The sequence below is a fragment of the Tamandua tetradactyla genome, chromosome 3, assembly GCF_023851605.1.
Source record: "Tamandua tetradactyla isolate mTamTet1 chromosome 3, mTamTet1.pri, whole genome shotgun sequence".
Taxonomy (NCBI): Eukaryota; Metazoa; Chordata; class Mammalia; order Pilosa; family Myrmecophagidae; genus Tamandua; species Tamandua tetradactyla.
In genome coordinates this window covers 163,387,164-163,411,905 of record NC_135329.1, presented here as the reverse complement: position 1 = coordinate 163,411,905, position 24,742 = coordinate 163,387,164, and the positions used below count along the sequence as shown (strand labels likewise).

The following is a 24,742-nucleotide window of genomic DNA, read 5'->3' as shown; positions in this document are numbered from 1 at the left end:
TTTTGGCTAGTCTCACTCAGCATGATGTTCTCTAGGTCCATCCATGTTATTACATGCTTCATAAGTTTATTCTGTCTTAAAGCTGCATAATATTCCATCGTATGTATATACCACAGTTTGTTTAGCCACTCGTCTGTTGATGGACATTTTGGCTGTTTCCATCTCTTTGCAATTGTAAATAATGCTGCTATAAACATTGGTGTGCAAATGTCCGTTTGTGTCTTTGCCCTTAAATCCTTTGAGTAGATACCTAGCAATGGTATTGCTGGGTCATATGGCAATTCTATATTCAGCTTTTTGAGGAACTGCCAAACTGCTTTCCATAGTGGTTGCACCATTTGACATTCCCACCAACAGTGAATAAGTGTGCCTCTTTCTCCACATCCTCTCCAGCACTTGTCCTTTTTTGTTTTGTTGATAATGGCCATTCTGGTGGGTGTGAGATGATATCTCATTGTGGTTTTGATTTGCATTTCTCTAATGGCCAGGGACATTGAGCATCTCTTCATGTGCCTTTTGGCCATTTATATTTCCTCTTCTGAGAGGTGTCTGTTCAAGTCTTTTTCCCATTTTGTAATTGGGTTGGCTGTCTTTTTGTTGTTGAGTTGAACAATCTCTTTATAAATTCTGGATACTGGACCTTTATCTGATATGTCGTTTCCAAATATTGTCTCCCATTGTGTAGGCTGTCTTTCTACTTTCTTGATGAAGTTCTTTGATGCACAAAAGTGTTTAATTTTGAGGAGCTCCCATTTATTTCTTTCTTTCTTCAGTGCTCTTGCTTTAGGTTTAAGGTCCATAAAACCGCCTCCAATTGTAAGATTCATAAGATATCTCCCTACATTTTCCTCTAACTGTTTTATGGTCTTAGACCTAATGTTTAGATCTTTGATCCATTTTGAGTTAACTTTTGTATAGGGTGTGAGATACGGGTCCTCTTTCATTCTTTTGCATATGGATATCCAGTTCTCTAGGCACCATTTATTGAAGAGACTGTTCTGTCCCAGGTGAGTTGGCTTGACAGCCTTATCAAAGATCAAATGTCCATAGATGAGAGGGTCTATATCTGAGCACTCTATTCAATTCCATTGGTTGATATATCTATCTTTATGCCAGTACCATGCTGTTTTGACCACTTTGGCTTCATAATATGCCTTAAAGTCCAGCAGCGTGAGACCTCCAGCTTCGTTTTTTTCCCTCAAGATACTTTTAGCAATTCGGGGCACCCTGCCCTTCCAGATAAATTTGCTTATTGGTTTTTCTATTTCTGAAAAATAAGTTGTTGGGATTTTGATTGGTATTGCATTGAATCTGTAAATCAATTTAGGTAGAATTGACATCTTAACTATATTTAGTCTTCCCATCCATGAACACGGTATGCCCTTCCATCTATTTAGGTCTTCTGTGATTTCTTTTAACAGTTTCTTGTAGTTTTCTTTGTATAGGTCTTTTGTCTCTTTAGTTAAATTTATATACCCTTTACTTTTGGAAACATCTCTCAACCAAAGTTGACTACCTGTATGGGAATGAGGTCTATTAGCTATCCAAGTTTTTTTCGAGACACATAGGTACCATCTACAAGAGGCCATACTGCTTTCTGGTACATGAAGGTTATGGAAACTCAGCCCACAGTAGGTGAGTTAAGGTTGTCTTATTGCTCACTCTCAGGCACATTATCAAGCAAATCTTACCCTCAGCATTTGAACTTCACAGACGTTCAGCTACAGATAAAATGAATAGCTCAAGGAGCAAATAAATATATTCTGGTTTAGATCCTAATGAAGATTCAGAAATGTTCACCAGGTATATAGTACTATGAGTGAGAGGTAGGGATGGGGTAGAGATGGCTACACAGTTGCAGCTATTGTACCTATATATCATCTTAACTGGATACCTGGGGATATTAAAAACTTTGAACATGGTCTACAGAAAATTTTACTTGGCCTGTATCTGTTGTGACTTCCTCTAGCTTGAATTACCTGTGACATCCTTGCTGAGAAGGAGCTGCTTTCTCAGCTCACAATTACTAAATACCTCTGGGACACATAAGTTAAATTTAATCTCCAACCTGATCCACCAGGAATAGTAAAAACCTTCTCAAAATGTGTAATACCTCTGCCCCATGTAATTATTCACTGATTCAAACAAATTCATCTTATACAACTCAATGAATATTTATTGATGCCCATTATGTGTCAGGCACTGCTCTAGGTTCTAAACATAAAGAGATGAACAAAGCAGGTATCTTAGTTTCCAGGCTACTCTGACAAATACCACACAATGGATTGGCTTAACAACATGAATTTATTGGCTCACAGTATCAGTGGCTGGAACCTGCCTTCCTTCCAGGTTGGTAAATTCCAGTTGCCCCACAATCCTTGGGGTTCCTTGGTTTTCTCATCACATGGCAATATCCCCTCCTTGCTCTTCTGGGTTCTGCTGACTTCTGGTTTCCAGTTTCTCCCTATGGCTTTTTCTTTATAAAGCATCCAGTAATAGGATAATGATCCATCCTGATTCAGTTGGCCACATTAGCTAAATACAACATCTTCAAAAGGTCTTATTTACAATGGGTTCACATGCACAATAATGGATTCAGATAAAGAAAATGTCTTTTTTTCCCCTGGTGTATATAATTCAAGCTTCCACAGTCTGCCCTCGGAAAGCCCAAAAGACAAATTCTTTCCACATGCAAAATACATTTATTCCATCACAACATTCCATAAGCCTTAGGCCATTTTAGAACAACTCTATATCTAAAGTCTCATCAACATTTCTGGGCATAGTCCATCCTGGGGCAAAATTCCTCTTCATCCTATGGTTCTGTGAAACCTGGAAAACAGGTTCTTCTTCCACAATACTATAATGGAACAGGTATAAGACAGACATCCCCAATCTAGAAGGGAGAAATTGGAAGGAAAAACAAGCCAAAACTCAGCCAAAATCCAGCAGGGTAAACTCTGTTAGATCTCAAGGTCTGCAGACTTCCTGTGGCCTGACGTTTTGCCCTTTGGGTCTGATGAAGTGGCAGCCCCACCCTTTCCAAGCAATTGTGCAGCAGCCAGGTCTGTGTCTGAATGCTGGGGAATAGAACCCACCCTCTCGAGCACTGAAGTGGTGGTCTCTTGTTCTGGCCCAAAATAAAAGTGTAGGCCTCACCTCTCCAAGCACTGGGGTGATGGCTCAACTCTCCCCAGACACCTGGGCATAAACACTAACCTCTGGAGCAATGGGGTGGCAGTTGACTCCCAGGAGCAGGAGTCCTGCCCCCTCCAAGAGCAAGGGCAGACACATCCTTTCCACACAACGGGTGGGCCTGCTCTCTTGACCTGAGATGTCTTCGGGCCAGACCTCTGCTTCCATGGATCTGCCCTTGAAGTCATTCTTCCTTCAATCCAACCCTCTCACTTCTTTTCAGCCCAGATGACAGTGGTACTATTCATACAAATTTCACAACAACTTTGATGGTTTGCGTGCAGTTCAAGGGGGTCCAAACCATCAGACAAAAAAGACTCTACAGATCCTTTCTGGATAACTATTTCCAATCCTTACTTTCTCTAAGGTGGATTACTGGATCCATGTTCAGCCAAACCCTGTTTAGTAAAGGGTTGTCCAATTTAACTCTCACATGGAGCCCTGTTCTCTGGGGACCCACTTCCCAGAAGCACAGTGAGGGCCCTGATAGATGCCACTTCTGGTCCTAGTCTCAGAATAAGCTATGTGGACAGGTTGAGAATTTCCCAAATCATCAATTGCGGGTTCTCTGGTCATAAGAGATCAGTGCTCAGCTTATTACTTTCCAATCGCATTTTACTATAAGCTGCCAGGAGAAACCAGCTGCACCTTCCACACTGGGCTTAGAAATCTCCCTGGCCAAATATCCAAGGTATCAGTTACAAGTTCAGCCTTCCATCTGACATCAGAACACAATTTCGTCAAGTTCTCTGCCACTTTACAATAAGGATTGTCTTTCTTTCCATTTTCAGTAACATTCATTTTCTTCTAAAGTCTCAGCAGAAGCACCTTCAATATTGACTAAGAAAGTTGTTTTTTCCTCTTCACCCAGCTACCAGCCTTACTCCTTGCATGGCCCTTCCACTCCCTCCCCCTTCCTGGCTACCTTGAAACCAATCTTGCAGCTGTGGGACTGCAGAGCACAATGTCTCATACTGCAGGAAAAGTAAAAAAAGGAAGACAACTTCAGACCCTAATTTTTCTAAGTGGTAACCTTACACCAGACCTCCTCTTCCTCTGCCTTTTCTCCCCACCCCAATACCCAGGTATCTGAAAGACTACTAACTGGGAAGTGCCTTATCTCCCTTCTTTCTCTCTGTCCAGCCCTTACAGACTCTAGGAAGCCTAGTCCCCACAAAGGAAAACGTTCTGAATCAAGTGGTCCTAACTGCAATCTCTGCAAATCACTCACCCACTCTAGGGATCAATTTCTATTACTATCTTCCAATGCTTTTACTCCTACCCACTCCTAGACTTTAAAAATCTTGCTGTCTATTGTTTTGAGGGAATTGAGTTCTACTCTCTCTTCCCTGCTATAGCAGTCCCCTGAATAGTCATCTTTGTTTGATTAACACTGTCTGATACAGTTTTTTCTTAGACAATGTCCATATCTCTATAGACAGTCTCTTCAAAACAATCTATGCTTTTTCTATCAAGCACCTCACAATTCTTCCAGCCTCTACCCATTATTCAATTTCAAAGCCATTTACACACTTTTAGGTATTTGTCATAATACCACCCCCTTTCTGGTACCAAAAACTGTCATAAATTCCCAGGCTGCTCTGACAAATACCACAGAATGGGTTGGCTTAACAAGAATTTATTGGCTATCAGTGTCAGAGGCTTGAAGGCTGACTTTTTCTCAGGTGGATAGCTTTCTGGCTGCCCGGCGTTCCTTGGGGTGCTTTGGTTTTCCTGTCACGTGGTGATGTCCTCTCCTTTATCTTCTAGGTTCTGTTGACTTTAGCATCTAGCTCCTCCCATGGCTTTCTGTTTATAAGGCCTCCAGTAATAGGATTAAGATCAATCCTGATTCTGTTGACCACACATTAACTAAAAATAGCATCTTCAAAAGGTCCTATTTATAACAGGTTCATCTGCCCAAGAATGGATTAAGGTAAAAAAACATGTTTGTTTTCTGGGGTACATAATTTGTTACTGCAGGTATGGGCCCAGTTTTCTGGAGTTTATACAGAACTTACTGTTTACTTGCTTTTGATTGACAGGCTTATTTTTGCATCTCAGCAAGAAACAAAAGCTCAATGAAAATTTATACAAGGTACATATCAAATGGATCCTTTATAAATACATATATACACATATATGTATATATAAATTATAATTTTTGATTTAGCTATCAATAACTGAAAGGAAAAAATAAGGATAAGTTTTATGAAACTAATTTACCATATTAATCAAATTAAATATTCTAATGATCATAATTCTTCTACCTTTTATCAGAAAACCAACAAACAACTAATTTTGTTCTCAAGTTTTTTTTTTGTTTTTGTGATGAGCTCTACACTGACAAACTAAAGTAGGAAACCTCAATTATTTTCAGTTATTTTACCCCAAGTACATGTCCAATTCAGATGAAAGTAGTTCATTTCCACCTGACTTACCATTAAAAAATTCCATTTTGGCTCTATTCAGGCAATGGAAAAGTAGCTGAATAGAGGAGAATATTAGTCCTTTCCTGCCTTCGTAATATTATCCAAAAACTTGCCACGTTAAGATTTTGTGCAAGAAATAAACTGAATATTTTTATATTTTTGATTATAAACTCTATAATGTGTAGCAAATTTATATGCAATACACAGATTTGTTCACAGAATAGCCAAGAAAGGAACTGTGTGACACTGTATTCCTGGAAGATGGGCTGTCATCCTTTTAAAAATCTAAATAAAATCTATTGCTTTGCTCTCCCAGCCAAGTGAATTTCAACAGTTTTATCAAAACCGAGACTTATTTTTAAGCCTGTGTCCAGAAACTTTGGAAATCTATTTATAGAGTGATTAGATATATTTTGTCAGTGAAAGCAGTTGGCAGGAATGTCTGGGGCACACACTTACACTTTCCTTCCCCATTCAATTTGGTCTGTTGCAAAGGAACAATGGGAAGACGATAAATAAGGATTTATTTACAAGTTTATATACAAGTCTTAGAGAAGTATAACCTTGCAAAGAGAGGAAAATAAAATTTAGGGGAAGCATGAATATTCATGAAACCTAACGTGGCCACAGCCTAGACTGCTGATGCAAATTTACTCTTAACTTTGATAATTCTATCATTCATTTTTTGAGGTTTTAAGAATGACATTGTAGAAGGCTAGCCAATTCTGACAAAAAACATTTTTTCAAATTTGGGTATTTTCTAGTTGCATTTCAATTCTACTCTTTTCTCAGCTCTCTTACTGCTTTTCCTGTGTACTGGTTACTGCTTTCTTAGAGTAAGCTCTCTTACTGCTTACTGCTTTTTCAGTTTATTTTATCCAATAGGATAAAATAAACTGAAAAAGCTCCATTTGGGTATTGTGGAATCTGATCTATTCTGTAGAAACAGGAGATTAAGATAAAAGAAGCAAGGCATCCACCTTAAAACAATTTCAGTGGGATTAATCAAAAGCCTTTGGAGTCCTAAAAGTCTCCTTTAAGAAGTGATGGCTAAGAACATAAAACTGAGCCACAGAAAATTACTTTTAAATAAGCAAAATGGCTTTTAATAAAAAGAATTAAAAGTGTTAAATTCTCTTACCTGCTGAACTAAACTCTGCAAAAATGTCTTTATTTGTTTGAGGCTTCCCATCTGGGTCAATGTCCAGAATGGTACGCCACAATTCAGAGAATCTGGTCCGTTTTTCTTTGGGCATATACATTCCATGCCATAGTGCTTTCAACATGTAGTCAATATTGATCAGAATCTGCCCAATTCTGGTATCAAAATAAGCTGGAGGTAATTGACAAGAAGAACTTTGATCATAATTCGCTTCTAAACTAATTGAAGGAATTTGATTAAAGCAATAAATTCCAATAGCTAACTCCCTTAGGATCTGATGGACCTCTCTATAGTCTAAGAGAGCAGTGGAGTCTACCGGAGTCAACAGGATTGCTGTGGAGAAGCCAACATTATTGATTTGACTCATAATTCCACATGGGATGTCTGTTTGAAAGTGAATGTCGTCTTTGGTAGACAACCAGCTAACCAGTGCAGTCGTAAGCAATTCCTGTACTTCACTCCGATCAAATTTTTCAAAAAAAGCAGAAGCATTTCTCTGTACTGCCAAATTTTCCAGGTAGGTTTCTTCATCTTGAGCTTGATCATATCTAGTTAATCCTTTTTTGGATAATCTTAACATTTTTAATCAAATCTAATATGTCCTCTCTGAAGTTTCTGTAATGAACAAAAAGGAAAAGACAAGCAATAAAATTTGCCATGTAATGAAGTTGGATTTCTTAAATAAATTTGTACTTTTTATCTTTATTTGGTTAAGTTTCTAATGGTTAACTTTTCCATTACAATTTTCAATTTGAAACCAATTCCACCATAAGCTGAAATTTCAATTTAAAAAGTTAAAATCATAAAACCTTTAACAGTAAACACTGCTTTTCAAAAAAAAAGTCGGAAGACAGATATTAAGCAGCATTTCAAAACAAAATTTAAGTTTATATGTGAGAAACTCGTTACATATTCTTTTTTGTTGGAGGTTTTTATTTTTTAATTTTGGCATATGTTTGTTTTTTTTTCAATTTTTTAAAGCAAGGAAATAAGGATCTGCTTAAATTTCTATTTCAGCGCAACTAAATCCATTTCAGTTCCTGGAATAATAATGACCCAAACCATCATTTGTTGAGCGTCTACTATGTGCCAGGCTCTTTATATACAATATTTTACTTCCTTTAATCATCTTCAGTTATACAGTGGTTCTCAAATTAGTCTGCATCGAGGTCACTTAGGACTTATTAAAATGCAAATTGCTAAGCCACACCCAGGAGTTTCTGATTTAGCCCGTAAGGGTGGAGCCTGAGAACTGCATTTCTGCAAACTATCAGGTTATGCTGATGCTGCTCTTCCAGCAACTGCTCTTTGAGAACCTTACTCACCGAGATCCCTATGTTACAAACAAATGGAGATGAGGGAGGTTACAGGACGCGCCTGAGGTTTCACACCTTTCAGGATCAGAACTCAAGTCTGTTCATATTCAACACACAACCAGCTATGACCACAACCAGCTCGCGTCTGCCACGGACACAAGAAAGGGCCTGGGAAAGGGACGAAACATACACTGTCTTCTCGTCAGGATAGGGTAGCTGCATCCACGCTGGTCTGGAGTATCCCCGAGAGCCGGGGAGTGACGTCCCGTGGAAAAGCTTATCTTTGGGCCTGGGTGGGAGATGGTCCGCGGAAGTTATGAGGACAGATGAGTGCTTTGAGGGAGGGTCCCGGTGCCACCCAAGCCCTCCTGCGAGCCCTCGTCCTCGCCTAAAGTCGCGGGTCTGCCAGACACCCGCCGCCTCAAGCGCGCCGGGTGTAAACTTGGGCGTTGGGAGTCGCTGACTGACGCAGCGCAGCCTCACCAGGAGACTCGCGGACGGATTCTGCGCCCTTGTGCGCAAGGGAGGACAGCGCCTCCTGCAGGGATTACAGTAACATGACATTATCACATCCCTCTAACTCAGCTCGGTCTCATGCTCTGGGTATTCTGCTTCTCTATTATTCGCTCACTCGCACTATTTATCTCTGCCAAAACACAAAAACTGCGTAGGAGGTGAAAAAGCCCAGTCTTTAAAGTAGTCCTGAGTTGGAATCCCACCTCCACCGTCATCCATTCGTTCGGCAAACATTTATGGAACACCTATTATGAGCCAGGAGCTGGAAACATTGGAACACAGAGCTGACAAAACCTCAAGGAGTTTACAGTTAAACATAATCATAGAGGTAATGAACTAAGATGTAGTAACACCACATGGAGGAAAGCTCACCTAGACTAGGGGTTGGGAAAGGCTGTGCTAAGTGACATAAGTTGAACCTGAAAAATGAAAATAAGCAAGCCAAGCAAAGAGTGGGAAGAATAGCTTTCCAGGGATAGAGAACAAGTGAGAATTTAGGTGAGAAGAAAGTTGACATTTTTGAGAAATTGAACAAAATCTTGCATAAAGAGCAAGGGAGATGGTAACACAAAATGAGGTTGTAGAGGTAGGTAAGCACCAGATCATACTGGTTGCCGAGTTAAGGATTTTGAACTTTATCCTAAAAGATTAGGCTAGGTTGGTGCAGTGGAGTCTAGGAGCCGGCTAGGGTTGTGGCATGGAGATGGAGGGCTGTGTGTGGATGGATTTGAGAAATACTAAGGACATAGCAGATTGGTGACAGGGTGAATGGCCAGGTATTGAAGAAGAAGATGGAGGAAAGGTGAACCCAAATATTCTGGGCAAGATTAAGACTTCAGCTGTGGACATATTGACATTGAAGGACCTGTGTGAGAACCACATAGAGATGTCAGATGTTCCTTAAATAAACAGGTCTGAGCTAAGAATGGCAACTCGGATACATACATTTAGACAAGTTTATGGCAACTGAAGCCTTGGGAGTGGTTGAAATCACAAGGGAGAGAATACAGAATGAGAAGAGTTGAGAATCCAGGGTGGACATCTGAGAAACTAAACATTGAAAGGTCAGGTAGATAGGATGGAGTTAGCCAAGAAGATAAAGATAGCCAGGAAGGGAAAAGGAAAACCAATACTGATAACAGAAACCAAAGGCAGGGTTTTAAGGATGAGGGAGTGGTCAACAAGAACAGATCACTCATTGAATTTAGCAACATGGAGGTTCTTGAGACATTCTGAGTGCAGAATTTCTCTTGTCCAACCACGTCACTATTTTAGCTGCTATGGGAATAGTGAATATTAATAAATTCATGATCGCTCTTTGAGGGCAAAGGATGTCATAAGGCTACTGCCTTCTTTAAGAGATTTGCTTGTTTGCATTTGTGAAGTATTAACTATATATATAAATACCTCTACTTAAAAGCTTTCACTTCAGGTAATGAGATGATCTATTGTCTCAAATCTTGAGAAAGAATTGTCCCTTTGCTTAAGTATTAACACAGAACTTTATTCCAGAGTTTATAGGATTAAGTAGCAAGAAGGTTGTAAATAATCAGGTCTTCTGGGATTTAAAACAAAAAAGCTGAAGCAAATGACCTGGAAATTCCTAAGAGATTCAATTGATTAATTAATACATGTAATACTTATAGAATAGTGCCTGGCACTTGTTAGCACTATATGTTAGCTATTTTTAGTAGTATTGAACTGTATTGCTATTGCTATAATACTTATATTCAACTATAAGCTGTGAGGAAAAAATTGATCTACTCCCAGCATGACTGAGTGATGTCAGTTTAGTGCTCAGGACCACATAGACACTTAATGTTGTATGTCTTCAGGTGGAGGTTGAAAGCTATGCAGTAAAGTAATACAGGTAATATCTAAATCTGATTTGAACATCTCGTTTACCAGGTAATAAAATCAGAGCAGATGATTTTATTGATAGGCTTCTAATTGTCAGTATCTTAAGATTTCTTTTCCCACTATGATTAAACATAAAAGTCTGGACAGATCCAGAAAGAGGAGTCAGCCTTAATTTGGGTTAGATCCCCTCGTTATAGTTTAGTAATGCAGATCTAGCTACAGCATAGGACGGAGGAAAGGAAACTTGGTAGGAAAAGTTTTAGACTGAGGTGCAGTTTAAAGAATATTTTGGCAAAGCTGATAGAGAATCACCCATCAGAGAAATCCTATGCCTCCCAGGATGTGCCTGCCTCAATATCCCTGTTAATAACTACTGCACTCAGTTATTAGGTAGGAGTAGCCCCTGGGGACTGTTATTCAACTGTCGCCCCCCACCCTCAGTCAGAGACCTGAGCAGCACATTCTTATGGCCGCCAGTGTCCCCACCTTGTGAAAAGATCTACCTTTTAATCCAGGTTTGGGGAGTAGCTATTACATGGTACCTGTGGCCTTCTCTTCCTGAGGAGAGACTTAGAAAAGGGAGGTTAGTGGGAGAAACAACCCCCATTGCTGTAGTTGGTCGCAGGGCCACAGCCACTTCTTCCACTATCTATTCTAAATTTCTCCCATCTTTAGTACTCACCTTCACAGGTCTACATGGCTTACGTGATGGTTTATGACCAAAACTTGTTTCCTAAGGCATCTGAATACTTTGCAGTTGTACCCTTCTCAAACTGGAGTTGCTGAATATGTCCATTCATAATTGCAATAGGGCAAGAGAATACCAGGAAGTGAGCAAGCGGATCATCTACAGGTTCCACACATATTCTTCCCTGCTCCTGTTGTATAAAGGTAGCCCTTCCTCCTCCTCCTGACCAGGATTGACTCTAAGTGTACGATGACTCTTATTCTTGCCAGCTGTTCTCAGGACAAAGGAATCCAAAATGATGGCTGTAGTTTTTTATTCACTGGGACATTTGCTGTGTTCCCTGGCAAACATACTCTCCCTTGGGAGACCAAACTCGGTGGCCCTGTAGATCCCTCTGCAAAATCTGAGGGTTCAGAAGGGTCTACAGAACCAAAACCCTCAGAGGTGTCCATGCAAATTTTCCATGCCATGTTCCAGTGTCTGAGGTTTTATCAGCCAAGGCCCCTGACAACAACAGAAAATTGAGTTTTTTCCTGCACGTAGCTGCCATCTAAAGTTAGTAAAAGCCGTCTTTTTTAGTGTAGTTAGTGGAACATTAACATGTAAGGAGTTCTAAACAATGTTAATATCACAGTTTAAAACATCCAAGTTCTTGCAAGTATAACCCTTTTTTTAAAGCACCAATGTTAGTAAGTTGGTTATACTAAGCTACAGTTAAGTACACTTCACCCAATGAACTATAAAGCCACTACAAAGTAAAATAATAAAGCAGCAAAGTATTTTATTTTTTAATAACTATCATTCAGTAAATGTCACGTTGTGAAATATTACATTTTAATCCTGCTTTCAATAGAAAGGTTCACTGTGGAATTGACTTGGAGCCTTCCACATTTATCAGATGCCTTCTCATTATTCTTTTCCATTTTTGCAATTCTGGATCCAAATTGCATGGCCCGTTTTGGCAGAAGAGCAGAGGCTGTAAGACCAAGTTCCACAGCTGCAAGACGCAAAATTAGTTTCTCACCTATTCCACGGGGTAAAGTCAAGTCTGCCTTTTCCCAAACAGGTAAAGAATTTAGAAAGGAGACAACATTTTCATCCAAGAAAGGAAATCTAAAATAGATCGAAAAATATAATCACTATAAAAAAATCAATTTGTTCTTATTTCTTAATCCATTTTATTCAAGCTGTTAACATTTACAGTATAGAAATTAATCTCTGAGGATACTATTTTCTCAAATAAAAATATTCTGGTTATTTGCAAATTTTTACAATTGTCATTTAACCGCCTTAAAAAATGTCTCATAACATGACTAATTTTAACACATATGCTACAAATAGTCTAAATCTCAATAAATAAATTAGGTATAGGTTGCCAAGAAATAATGTGAAATTGTTTCACAAGGCATCTTTGGAGATGCCTTGAAAACATGTTGATCTTAGTCATCTGTTCAATTTGGGTCTGCTCTTTATTCTGTCTAGAAAAATGGAATTTTAGGGATACAAGGCCAATGTAAAAGGGCTTTACAATGCCAAATCTGTGAAATACTTACTTAGTGGTGAAACTTTATGATATCAAAAATTCTTAATTACATTTTAACTGTTTACATGGTGACAAATCGGTATAAAACAAAACAGTACTATGTTTTTTAAAAGATAACTTTCTTCTCTTCTGGCATGCCTAATTTCCTACAAAAGTCAGCCCTTTTTTATTGTTTAAAATACTTTGACAACCTGTTCTAGTTCGCTAGCTGCCAGAATGCAACACACCAGAGAAGGATTGGCTTTTAATAAAAGGGGATTTATTTTGTTAGTTCTTCAGAAGAAAGGCAGCTAACTTTCAATGGAGGTTCTTTCTTATGTGAGAAGGCACAGGGTGATCTCTGCTGGCCTTCTCGCCGGGCCTCTGGGTTCTAACAACTTTCCCCAGGGTGATTCCTTTCTGCACCTCCAAAGGCCTGAGCTGAGCTGTGAGTGCTGAGATGAAGTATGCTAAGTTGCTTGGGCTGTGCTACGTTGAGTCTCTCATTTAAGCACCAGCCAATTAAATCAAACATCATTCACTGCATCAGGCATGCCTCCCAGCCGACTGAAGATGTAATCAACAACAGATGAGGTTCACATGCCATTGGCTCATGTCCACAGCAATTAGAACTAAGCACCGTCACCTAGCCAAGTTGACACCTGAATCTAACTACCACACAACCCTTCCTCCCTTACTTCCTCAAAATGCAATACAGTTATGCCACTGTTTCCATTTCATTACATTTTATTCTATCTAAAGGAGAGATTACAATGAGTAAAGACTTGTTATATGGGATATCTGGTAAAGATGAATTAACTGTAAAGGCAAATTTAAATAGAAGAGTTTAATCAATAGATTACTATTGATATGTATGCTAAGATACATAACATACTGGTTATTTAGATCTTGCCATTATCATGGTTCACTGCAATTCTGTATTAGCAGTTCTAAACATTTATCATACACATAATTACCTGAGGTAATATAATACTTTCATATGAAGCCTTCTCTGATTTAGCTGAGATAATGGACTGAATTTCTCTTTTCCCACAAAACAAAGGGAAACAGCTACAGACTCTGTATTGTGGCATTAGTTATCTTTTTATAATGAAATTTTGAAATTATTGCAGAAAAATGACAGTAAAAATTCTGTATGCACAAAGGAACCTGAAAGTTTCCTTTTATAGTCCACAGTTCCTACAAAAATACCCCAACAACACTCAAATAATTAGAATTACCTTGCTTCTTTTCCATGATCACCAATAACTCTATCATCACGACCAAGATTTCTAGAAGAAATTCGACTTAGTTCCATTTGTATTTCCTTAGTCAATCCTTGCAACCCATGTGTCTGAAAGCGGACACGATGACGAGAATAACCTGCAAGTTGCTCATCTGCACCAATTCCAGTAAGAACTACCTATACAGATTTAAAGAAATCCCTATTAAAAATGGTATGTACTATACAGTAAGGAAAGTAAGATAAAACCTCAAAAAAAATCATAAACCCACAGATAACATTTTTGAAGAAAAACAAGATAAAGGCATAAAACAGTAAAACGCACTCAATTTTTAAAAAGGCACAGACATTGTTTTGCAGTTTAAATGTAACTAAATATGCTACATTCTTGAAACCTATACATTAACAGCTTTAAGGATCAAATTTAGGTCTCAGAAATTCTTATGAGCAGAAATATTGTGCCATACCTTTGCATTGCTCTGATATGATTTTACTTCATCCTGGGTCACCAAACAACCGTTTCCTCTAGAAGCAAACCAGACTGCACAGCCAATGCTATCATCCAAAACTGTATCCAAAGGCTGAATTAACTGGCATATTCGAGTTCTTCTTAATTTTTGCAGTTCTTCCAAAGAAACATTAATTTCAACAAAATTCCACATTCGAGAAGGGTTAACAGCTTGTAGTTCCTTTAGACCTGCTCTTCCAGTGATTCGATCTGGTACACTGAATTGTTTATGAGGACTATCATCATCTGTAGCAGTAAGATTTTTAGAGAATTCTTCAGAAGGTATTTCACAATGATTTTTCTGTTTACTCCTTTTTCTGTTAAAACCAGTTGGTATGTTTTTTTCTTTAATCATGAAAGCCACATTAAGAAGATCAATTGGTTCGTCTAAAGGAATATAACGGTCAGCAAGGGTTGCAATAACCATAGAATCAATACCTCCAGAAAACAGAATCGCAACATTTGCTTTCCTATGGCAAGTTTTCAAAACCTCACTTGGTGTTAACCTTTCAACCCTAGGTAAATACAAGACACGTCTCTTGATGGCTATACCCAGGACATCAATGAACTGCTGAACAACTTCTTTCAAGTGTCTGTTAGTAAGAAACATCTGAAGTGTCTCTCTTGTAGGTGGGATACTGGAAATATCAGTGAGATGAGCCTCAGATGGAGCTTGTGGCAACATCATATTTAAAGGAAGAACAGGTTCTTTAAGACATAGTTTGGCTTCACTTGCTACCACTGATACAAACTTTGGCAAATCTGTTGAAATTTGAGTCAGATTATTAACACATTCTTTGATAACATTCTCCCTAGAAATATATTTCCATGGATATAATTTTAAAATCACACATCTGGAAATGGCGGAAGACTTGAGATCAATTCTGAAAATCCCAGATGCTGGAACTTCTTGCCACTGATTGGTTACCCCAGATGTTTGGGTGCCAACTGAAGAGAGGCAGAAACTCTCACCCAAATTATTAAAATGCCAAAGCAAGCTACGGCGACCAAAAAAATCCCTACCAAACCATAAATAATGACTGGATGCTTGATAATATATAAAAGACCAAGGACCCTGGACAACTGAGAAGAGTGATAAAATATCAGGTTCATTCTTACAAGAGGAAAGATAATTGAACATAATTTGAGTATCATTCTCTTCATCTTCAACCTTTATTCCACTAAAGACTTCGCCATTCCACAGGAACACATTGCCTGTTTCATCTTCCACAGGTTGGGCAGTCAAAGTACCTCTTAAGTGAAGGATGTGGCCAGAAAATAAACACTGATAGTTAACATCAGACTTTAACAATTGTTTACTATTATTGGGCCCTCGTCGTTTAAGATTATACAGTAAATCCTCTTTCAAATCTTTGCTGCAATGTTCAACAGAAAAGCTTACAGAACAACAAATGCCACACATTGTTACATGAAATTAAATTGACTATTTCTTGATTTTGCTCTTCTCTGAGTTCTCTATTTCTTGGTATTCTTTTTTCAGTTCATCCAATATATCTGGCAGGGGAGGGAGAGAAATATTAAATAAAGTAAAAATTCTTGGACTTTTACTAGTAAGTCACAGGGCAACATATATGTTATTTACTAAGATAAATCCATTTGAGTATAGGCACAGTGTTAGTGCCAATAATAATTTATAACAGGTTATTAATAAAGAATTAGAAAAACAGCTTCTACATATTGAATGCTTATTTTGGCCAAGGCACTGGGCTAAGCACTTTACATACAGCATCTTATTGAAATCCCACAAGCTTGGAGGCTCAAAATAATTCATTCAAAGTCACAGAGTTAGAAAGTAGAATATTTATTCATAACGAGATTGTATGAAACTAAAACATATATTAATCACTGTTACTCTCTAACACATCTTATACATTTTTTACTATAGACTCATTTTTTGGGAGGTTAATTTGATTAATTTTATTAACAGGTGTATTACCATCTAATCTTTAGATAAATAAACATTCAGATTTACATAGAATAAATGAGACACCACAATGAATTTCCAAAGAAAGCCTACAAAAGGCTTTCTGTGGATTTCTCTGTAAGATAAACTTACTTTTGCTTTCAGAGAGCATTTCTGTTCGGTCTACAAGAAAGAATATGTTGCTGTTCTGTTGTTGCTTATATACTTTCTGCAAAACATAATTTAAGCTATTATCAAGATTTGATCCAAACAGTAGCAGATGTCAAAACTTTTAACCCTAATATCACTTATTCTTTAACTTCAATAACATATGTTCACATATTACAAATATAGATGAACAAAAAGTTACTCATCATTCTACTACCAAGAAATTGCCACCATTAACACTGAGGTGAAACTCTTTCTTTCCTTTGCATATACCATAATATTTTTCATTTAACACACACAAAAAAGACTACTGTTACTGGATAAAGGCAGTAGATTTTTTTGCCCAATATGCTCAAATGACCAATTCCTGAGATATCACGGTACAAAGAGAGAAAAATTTATTGCTAGGCATGAAACTGATGAGATGGTCTATCAGCTTATAATGCTATAAAATTCTGATAGTTTTATAGCATTAAAAGATGGGTAGGATGTGGCCTTACTCTCTCTAAACCCAACATGTTAAGTGAAATCACTGCCCTCCTCCTTATGTGTAACATGACATCTAGGGGTGGAAGTCTCCCTGGTGATGTAGGAGAGGTCTCCCAGGGATGAATCCAGATCTGGCACCACAGGAACAACAATTCCATCCTGACCAAAAGGGGGTTAAAGAAATGCAACTAATAAAGTATTAGTGGCAGAGTTCAAATACAGTCAAGAGGCTACTCTGGAGGTTGCTCTTTTGCAAGCTTCAGTTAGACATTGCTACCTATCATAACCTGCCAACCCCCAACCAGGACCATTCCAGCCAATTCCAAAGAACACCTAGGGCAATATACAAGATTCCACAAGGATTCCATGCACTAGAGTAACTTTCCAGAAACCTACAACCTCCAGATGGGTCCTTTGACCAGGTAAGACCTGAAACCTAGAGGGTCCAGTCTTCTCTCCCTACCGTATATTAGTGACAAACCTTTCCAACATGAAAAAGTTAGAATGGTCATAGCCCAAACACCCCAAAAGAGAGGGATGGAAAGACCAAAGATGATGGTGGAGTTCTACAGAGAAGATAGGATTTAACAAATGAATACGAATGCTGAATCTTTAAATAGATATCTCTTTTAGTATCCATTATCTTAGAGCAGCTAGAAGTAAAAACCTAAAATTGTGGAACCGTAACCCATGTCAAACTCTGAAATATGCTTACAACTAATTATGGTACTGTGCTGTGAAATGTATAGCTTTTCTGTACATATGTCATTTTTCACAAAAAAGAAGAAAAAAGTTGACTGTGATGATAAGTATTTAAGCCTTCTAGCCTCCTATATTCTGAAACGCTAGAAGGAAAAATCTGAGAGGATCGTGCACCCCTAAAATGCTTTTAAAAAGCTCAAAATAGGGTGCATGGGTGGTTCAGTGGTTGAACGCCTGCCTGGCATGTGGGAGACCCAGGTTCGATTCCTGGACCATGTACCTACCTCCCCCCCCACCCCCCAAAAAAGCTCAAAATAATTTCTTCCTGAAGTTTAAAATGTACCTCTGGTAATATAACTGCACATGAAGCAGAAGCTTGCTTATTCATGAATATATTGAAACTAAGCATTTGAAAAATTGAGATAAATATTTTTTTTTTTTGAGGGGGGTAGATGTCAATTTATCCTTTTTGCTGGGTCCAACAATTAGCCAAATTCATTTAAAGGAACAGTTTCCTCTCTTCTCAATAAATTTAAAGCTCACTTCAAAAGAAAACACTAGGAGGACTTCAGGACTTCAGGGCTTCGAAGATGGTGGAATAGAGACCCCCAGACTCAGTCCTCTCACCAAAACAACTACTAAACTGGCAGACACGAAAAGCAAACTGTACAGCATCCAGGAAAGAGTGGGAGGAAGAAGCTGAAAAATTATAGTGAAGAACTATAAACAGCTCATCCCATGCAGTGGCTATGGTATCCACCCTCCACTCTCCCAGGAGGTTGCTGTGAGGTCCAGTCCCTTGCTAGCTGCTGGTGACAGCAAGGGCCATAAAAATTTTCTTCCCCAAGAATAGCGGTGGGCACTGCTGATCACTGATCACAGCTTTTGATCAGTGAATTTGGATTGCTGGGTTCCGACTGAGGACAGGTATTGTTTCAACCTACTCTAAACAAAGATGGTGGTATTCACTGTTTCAAGCCTCCCCAGAAAGGGGCAAGGGAGTGGGGTAGACCTGGGAATGGGGCAGTCAGTGGAAGGGTTGCATTTTCTGGGCAGGCCAAGAAGGCTTAGCTTTGGGGAGCATCAGAGAAAATTTTGGCAGTCTTCCTAACCCCCTCTCCATAGGGCACTTTGGAGCCAGTCTGCCCCCACTTCGTGAGTCCCTGGCCCTATTTTGGCTAGGAAAAGACCAAATTGGAAAAGTCCTCCCAGGAATAACCATTATCACAGAATCTGCCCTCCAGGCAAAAGCAGCTTGAGGCAAGGAGAGGAATGTAAAAAACAATACTGGTGGGCAGTCTGGGACAAAGGCCTGCTGGCTTCAAATACCACTGAGAGGGAGATTTGTCCCTGGGGAAAGAGAGGGATAGCCAAACTCCTGTATAAATAGGAGAACTCCAAAACAACTAACAAACAAAAGCCTAAAATAAGACAGAGGCCCAGTAAGACAAGGAAAATCCTGTACAGTGCATTCGCCTTGGACAGACCTTCCTGATTGATAGGAGGGCTGAAGCTCAATAAAAATCTTTTTTATCATCAGTTGGTTACAAAATCAAGAAACAGACATCCCAGGGAGTAAATCCCACAGCTAACATTTTAAAATACTAAATTTTACAGTGCACAATAAGAGTACAAGACAAACAGAAAATGATGGCCCATCTAAAGGAAAAGAACAAAAATACAGAAATCACCAAAGAAAACCTTTAAAAAGAATGATGTCAAGAACTACAGGATATCAGGAAAGCAATGAATGAACAATATGAGTGTGTAAGTAAAAATATGAGAATCTTAGTAAAGAGACAGAAATTTTCAAAAAGAACCAAAGAGAAATGTTAGAGCTGAAGCCCACAATAGTGTAAATGAAAAATGACCAGGAGGGTTCAGGAGCAGAATGGAGCTGCCAGAAAAAGAATAAGAGAACTTTAGATGACATACTTGAAATGAATCAGGATGAGGAACAGAAAGAAAAAAGAAATATAAAAAGTGAAAATAGCCTAAGACAGCTATGGGACACCATCAAGTGTACCAACATACATGTTATGGTAGGCCCAAAAGGAGAAAAAAGAGAAAAAGGTAGAAGGATAGTTGAAGGAATGACATAAAGCTTGACAAAGTTAGCAAAAGACATGAATACTCATATCCAAGGTCAGAGAACACCAAACATGATAAACAAGAAGAAAAATACACCCTATCATGTATTGACTACATAATCGAACACTAAGGACAAGGAGAGAGTCCTGAAAGCTACAAGAGAAAAGCAAAGGGTTACATACAAGGGCATTCCAATAAGACTGAGTGCCGATTTCTCATCAAAAACCATGGAGTTTTTGCAAAAAGGCAGTGGATTGGAATATTCAAAGTGTCAACGGAAAACAACTGCCAGTCAAGAATTTTCTATCTGGTGAGAATCTCTTTCAAAAATGAGGGAGACAATTCTTCAAGGAAAATTGTTGCCCTCCCCACTGTGTGATACACCCATTCAGGGGTGAAAGTCTCCCTGACAAGGAGGGGCATGACTCCTGGAGATGAGCCTGGCCCTGGCACTGTGGGACAGACAATGACTTCCTGACCAAGAGGGGGAAAAGTAGTGTAATAAAATAAGGCATCAATGGCCAAGAAAGATCAAATGGAGTCAAGGGGCTGTTCTGGAGGCTGCTCTCATGCAAGCTTCAAGTTAGACGGTGCTAACTGTCATGGTTTGCCAACCCCCAATCAATATCACTCCTAATGTCTCTTAAGAACACCTAGGGCTCGAACTGACATGCTATAAAGGTTTCATGCAATAGATTTGCCTTGGAACAAATAATCCCCAGAGGGTTCCTAGGTCAGATAAATCCTGAAACCCATAGGGACCAACCTCTCCAGGTTTATCAATTACATCCCCCTATCTTTCAGACATCCCAGGAGTAAATCCCAGAGTTAACATTTAACACCCCTTCTTAACATGAAAAAAACATGTTGGGTCACAAAAGAAATGTTAATAAATTCAAAAATATTGCAGCCATACAATGTATATTCTCTGATCACAACAGAATGAAGCTAAAAGTTAATAACAGAGGGAGAAAAGTAAAATTAAAAAGTATGTGGAAATTATGCAACATACTATTAAGCAGCCAATGGGTTAAAGAGGAAATCAGAAGCAAAATTAGGAGATCTGGAGGCAAATGAAAATGAAAATGCAACATATCAAACTTATGACACGCAGTGACGGCAGTGCTGAGAGGAAAATTTATAACTCTAAATGCTTACCTCAAAATCAGAAACCTCACCTCAAAATGGGAAGAACGAGAAAAAGAGGAAACTAAACTGAGAGCAAGAAGAAGGAAGAAAATAACAAAGATTAGAGCAGAGATAGATGAAATAAAAAAAAAATAGAACTGATAAAACCAAAAATCCATTCTTTGAAAAGAGCAACAAAATTGACAAACCTTTAGGCAGACTAACAAAGAAAAAAAGAGAGGATACAAATAACAAAAATCAGAAATGCAGACAGGGACATTACCATTGACCTTGCTGAAATAAAAAGAATCAAAAGTGGATAGTATGAACGAACATTTCCATAATTGTTATAATTATTATAATCTAGATGAAATGGACAAATTCTTAGAAACACATAAACTACCAACACTGATTAAAGAAGAATTACAAGACCTCAACAAACCAAGCTAGTAGAGACTGAATCAGTTACCAAAAACCTCCTAACAAAGAAAAGCCCAGGACCACATCGTTTCACAGGGGAATTCTACCAAACATTCCAAGATTTAACTCCAACTCCACTTAAACTCTTCCAAAACACTGAAGAGGAGGGAATACTTCCTAACTCATTCTATGAGGCCAGTATCGCTCTCATATCAAAGCCAGATAAAGATACAAGAAAAGAGAGAACTATAGACTGATATCTCTTATGAACATAGATGCAAAAATCAGTAATATATTAGCAAAATCAACTCAACATTATATTAAAAGAATCATACACTGTAATCAAGTGGGCTTTATGCCACGTATGCAAGGGTGGTCCAGCATAAGAAAATCAGTTATTGTAATAAACCATACTAATGAATAAAGGAAGAAAACCACATGATCATTTCAATTGACATAGACAAGGCATTTGACAAAATACAGTGTACTTTCTTGATAAAAACACTTAGAACACTTAGAAGGAAACTTTCCCAACACGATAAAGGACATAGATGCTGAGTGACATAAGCCAGACACAAAAAACACAAAAGGGCAAATACTGTGTGATCTCACTGTTTTGAAACCATTAGAATAAGCAAACTCATAGAAACTAGAATATAGGTTACCAGGGAATGGCATAGGGATTGGGAATGGGAAATTAGACTTACAAATGTACAGGGTTGAAATGATGGAAATGTTTTGGCAATATATGGCACAACATTGTGAATCACAAGTAACAGCACTGAAATATATATCTGAATATGACTTAAAGAGGAAATGTTAAGATTGTATATATGGTAATAGAATAAAAAATTAAAAACAAAATTCAAGGAACTACACTAACACAGTGAACCATGAGTTAAACCATGGGCTTTAATAAAAATCATAAAAACTATAAATAAATACCATTAATGATTGCAACTACACCATACCAAAGTACAACTAGTATTGTTTGGTCCATATGGGGAAAAGCCATGCTCAATTATTTGATACCTATAAAATTTAACATAAAAAAATAGAGGTATGTAAATACATATTAAAATAATCTTGAACTCTTCATAATTTGAACCATTTTCACTTTTGCAATTTATTAGCTAAAAGCTATTGCACTCTTGCAAATTTTAATATAAATAAGACATATATCATACATTAACAGGAATACAAATAATATAGTTAATTTAAACATAAATAAACCTTCCCATATACTATTCATAATTACCTAATTACTCACCCTGTTCTTCTTCAAGTTAGAAAGTTCATCCACAATAACTTTTTGTTCTTTTATCTATTGAAATAAAGAAAAACTCCTTTAAGCAGAGGTTCACAAAGCATGTTCAATGAGGCTCCTTTACTGACTTTTAAAATTAGAGAGATGGATAAGGGAATATTAAGTATTGACGGTCAAAATCAGTTATCTGCGAATACACAACTTCTATCCAACAGCCTTCTGTGAGGTAGTGGAGTTGGGGTAAAGTTGAAGGAGAAAGTAGCAACTGGACTTGTCAAACCCATTGCACCCAGTCACAGGGTGACTGTGGGGTTGGGTGGGGAGGTCCGAACTGCTACAGTTACTAAACAAAGTTTACGACTACTATTTAAAAAAATATGATACTCACCAGAAATGATATCACTCTTTAAATTAATTATTTTTAAGTTGTGCTTTACCTTCTTAAAATAAAACAGCAAGTGGAATGAGGGTGGACCACTTCTTTTTTTTCAGTTACTAGCACTTTATAATTTATGCACGAATTGATTCCGTCAGACATTCAGAACAAACAAGTAGTACTAAACGCCCTACTGTGGCAATGAGACCTACTCCCAGTGGTGGTTTATCCATCTGTGTATCTGAAAGATTGGACAGTTCAAACTGGCCTTGCTGAACTAGGCTTCTCTTTTATTAGTAGAAGGTTCTACTAAGGGAAAATTTAGTTTTTCCCAACTTTTTTCAGAAACTTATTTTGTCAACATAACTGACTAAAAAGTATCACTAGCACCTCTAAGAGCCCCTTTGACCATCTTTTTTCTTACCTCACACTTGAAGGATCTGCCATGCATCAGTCTAAGTGGCTCACTCTGGTAGTAACATAGTTTGGAAAAGCCACCCCTTCCCAACTTCCCTCCACGTGTGCATCCTTGTGTCTCCAGTCACAGATCTAGTAACTGCCTGGTTAGGTTGAACTCCAAGCCTGAATTCATATTACCTCTTTGAAATGAATACGTATTAACAATACCTTACGTTTGAACACTGAATTTTAGGAATGGCAGGTTACATTTCACTTTACTTCTAACATGGAAATCATGAATCCAGGTGATTAAAGAAGCTTGCTCATTGTTAGAGACAGACCCGCAGTAGAATCTAGGACATTTAGCACCTGAAAAGCTATAGCCACCCCTCTTCCCCATATATTCTTTGAAAATTTTGTTTATGGCACAAAAGCTTTTCGTTTTTTAAAAAAATATATACTGAACTCCCCACCATCCACCATTTTGATGGATGAGTGACAATCAGATATGTATTTTAGGGGTTATTCCGCTGGCTACCAGTGGAGATTTTAAAAGGTATAACGATGGGAAGAAACCGGCTATGAAGCCTTTGTAGGCATCTCTGATGACAGATAATGGTGGCTAATCTGGGTTGGTAACGGTACAGATCTTGAAAGAAATACATAAAATGAGCTTCAGAGGTAGAACAGATGACTTCGTGATGGTTCCCAAGTTACCTGGCATAGACAACGGGGTGGATGTTGGTGACATTTCCTGGGATGGAGATTACTGGAGGCGGATCAGATCTGGGGTGGGCGGTACTTAAAGGAAAGAGAAAACCAAACAAAATATCCACCTCTCTTCCATCTAGCTATAACTCTAGGGCGTGTTTCAGAGTATCCTTTGCCGCAACTGTTTTAAGGAAAGGGAAGGATTAACTGAAGCTGTAAAATGCTATGAATAAAAAGAGCAGAACAGTGGGCAAAGCCGAGGCTGGATGAAATTCCGTGCTGCCCGGTACGGACTAACTAAACGGAACCGGGGGTTTCCGCCTGAGCAAGGCGCCAAAGGTCCGCGACGGACTATTTTCAGGGTTCGGCGGCACCTAGTCCTGAGTTCGGGGGCCTTCTCGTTGCGTCCCACACTGACCTTGCAGCTAAGCTCCTCTTTGTGCGGGGTCGAGGTGTCTGGTACCACTCTAGCACGGTCATCCGGGAACGTCCCCCGGCTGGGCATCTCCACCAAAAGGCCGAGCCTCAAAATGACCAACTCGGCTAGAGCCCCGGCACCCCACCGTCTGAGCGCGTGCGCGATTCAGCGGCTCCACCTCCCCCCTTCCGTTTCCCGTGAACCCCT

General features: G+C 38.6%; 3 protein-coding genes and 1 non-coding gene across 11 annotated transcripts in view; 1 reads left to right on the top strand and 3 right to left on the bottom strand.

The window, feature by feature from the left end:
* ANKAR (ankyrin and armadillo repeat containing) overlaps positions 1 to 9,171 on the bottom strand; it is a 94,333-nt gene extending 85,162 nt beyond the window's left edge. For 5 of the 8 annotated variants that reach the window (XM_077154421.1, XM_077154416.1, XM_077154420.1 and 2 more), the window contains exons 1-2: positions 8,296 to 9,171; positions 6,769 to 7,404 (exon numbers count right to left, since the gene is read on the bottom strand). In XM_077154421.1, coding sequence (XP_077010536.1) covers positions 6,769 to 7,369 — 601 coding nt within the window. In that variant the 5' untranslated portion in view covers positions 7,370 to 7,404; positions 8,296 to 9,171. The other 3 variants (XM_077154422.1, XM_077154417.1, XM_077154424.1) reach the window with 3 other exon arrangements.
* A 2,754-nt stretch (positions 9,172 to 11,925) lies between these two features.
* ASNSD1 (asparagine synthetase domain containing 1) lies at positions 11,926 to 15,865 on the bottom strand. Its single transcript, XM_077154413.1, has 3 exons — positions 14,402 to 15,865; positions 13,933 to 14,114; positions 11,926 to 12,282 (listed from the first exon to the last, which is right to left on the bottom strand). Exons 1-3 carry the CDS (start codon positions 15,863 to 15,865, stop codon positions 11,997 to 11,999), a joined length of 1,932 nt encoding a protein of 643 aa, XP_077010528.1. The 3' UTR covers positions 11,926 to 11,996.
* On the bottom strand, positions 15,845 to 24,741 carry ASDURF (ASNSD1 upstream open reading frame). Its single transcript, XM_077154414.1, has 4 exons — positions 24,536 to 24,741; positions 22,635 to 22,688; positions 16,520 to 16,595; positions 15,845 to 15,957 (listed from the first exon to the last, which is right to left on the bottom strand). Exons 1-4 carry the CDS (start codon positions 24,620 to 24,622, stop codon positions 15,887 to 15,889), a joined length of 288 nt encoding a protein of 95 aa, XP_077010529.1. The 5' UTR covers positions 24,623 to 24,741; the 3' UTR covers positions 15,845 to 15,886.
* Positions 17,934 to 18,004, top strand: TRNAA-GGC (transfer RNA alanine (anticodon GGC)). Its single transcript has one exon. It is a non-coding gene; the product is annotated as a tRNA-Ala (tRNA).
* Position 24,742: the final 1 nt, after the last annotated feature.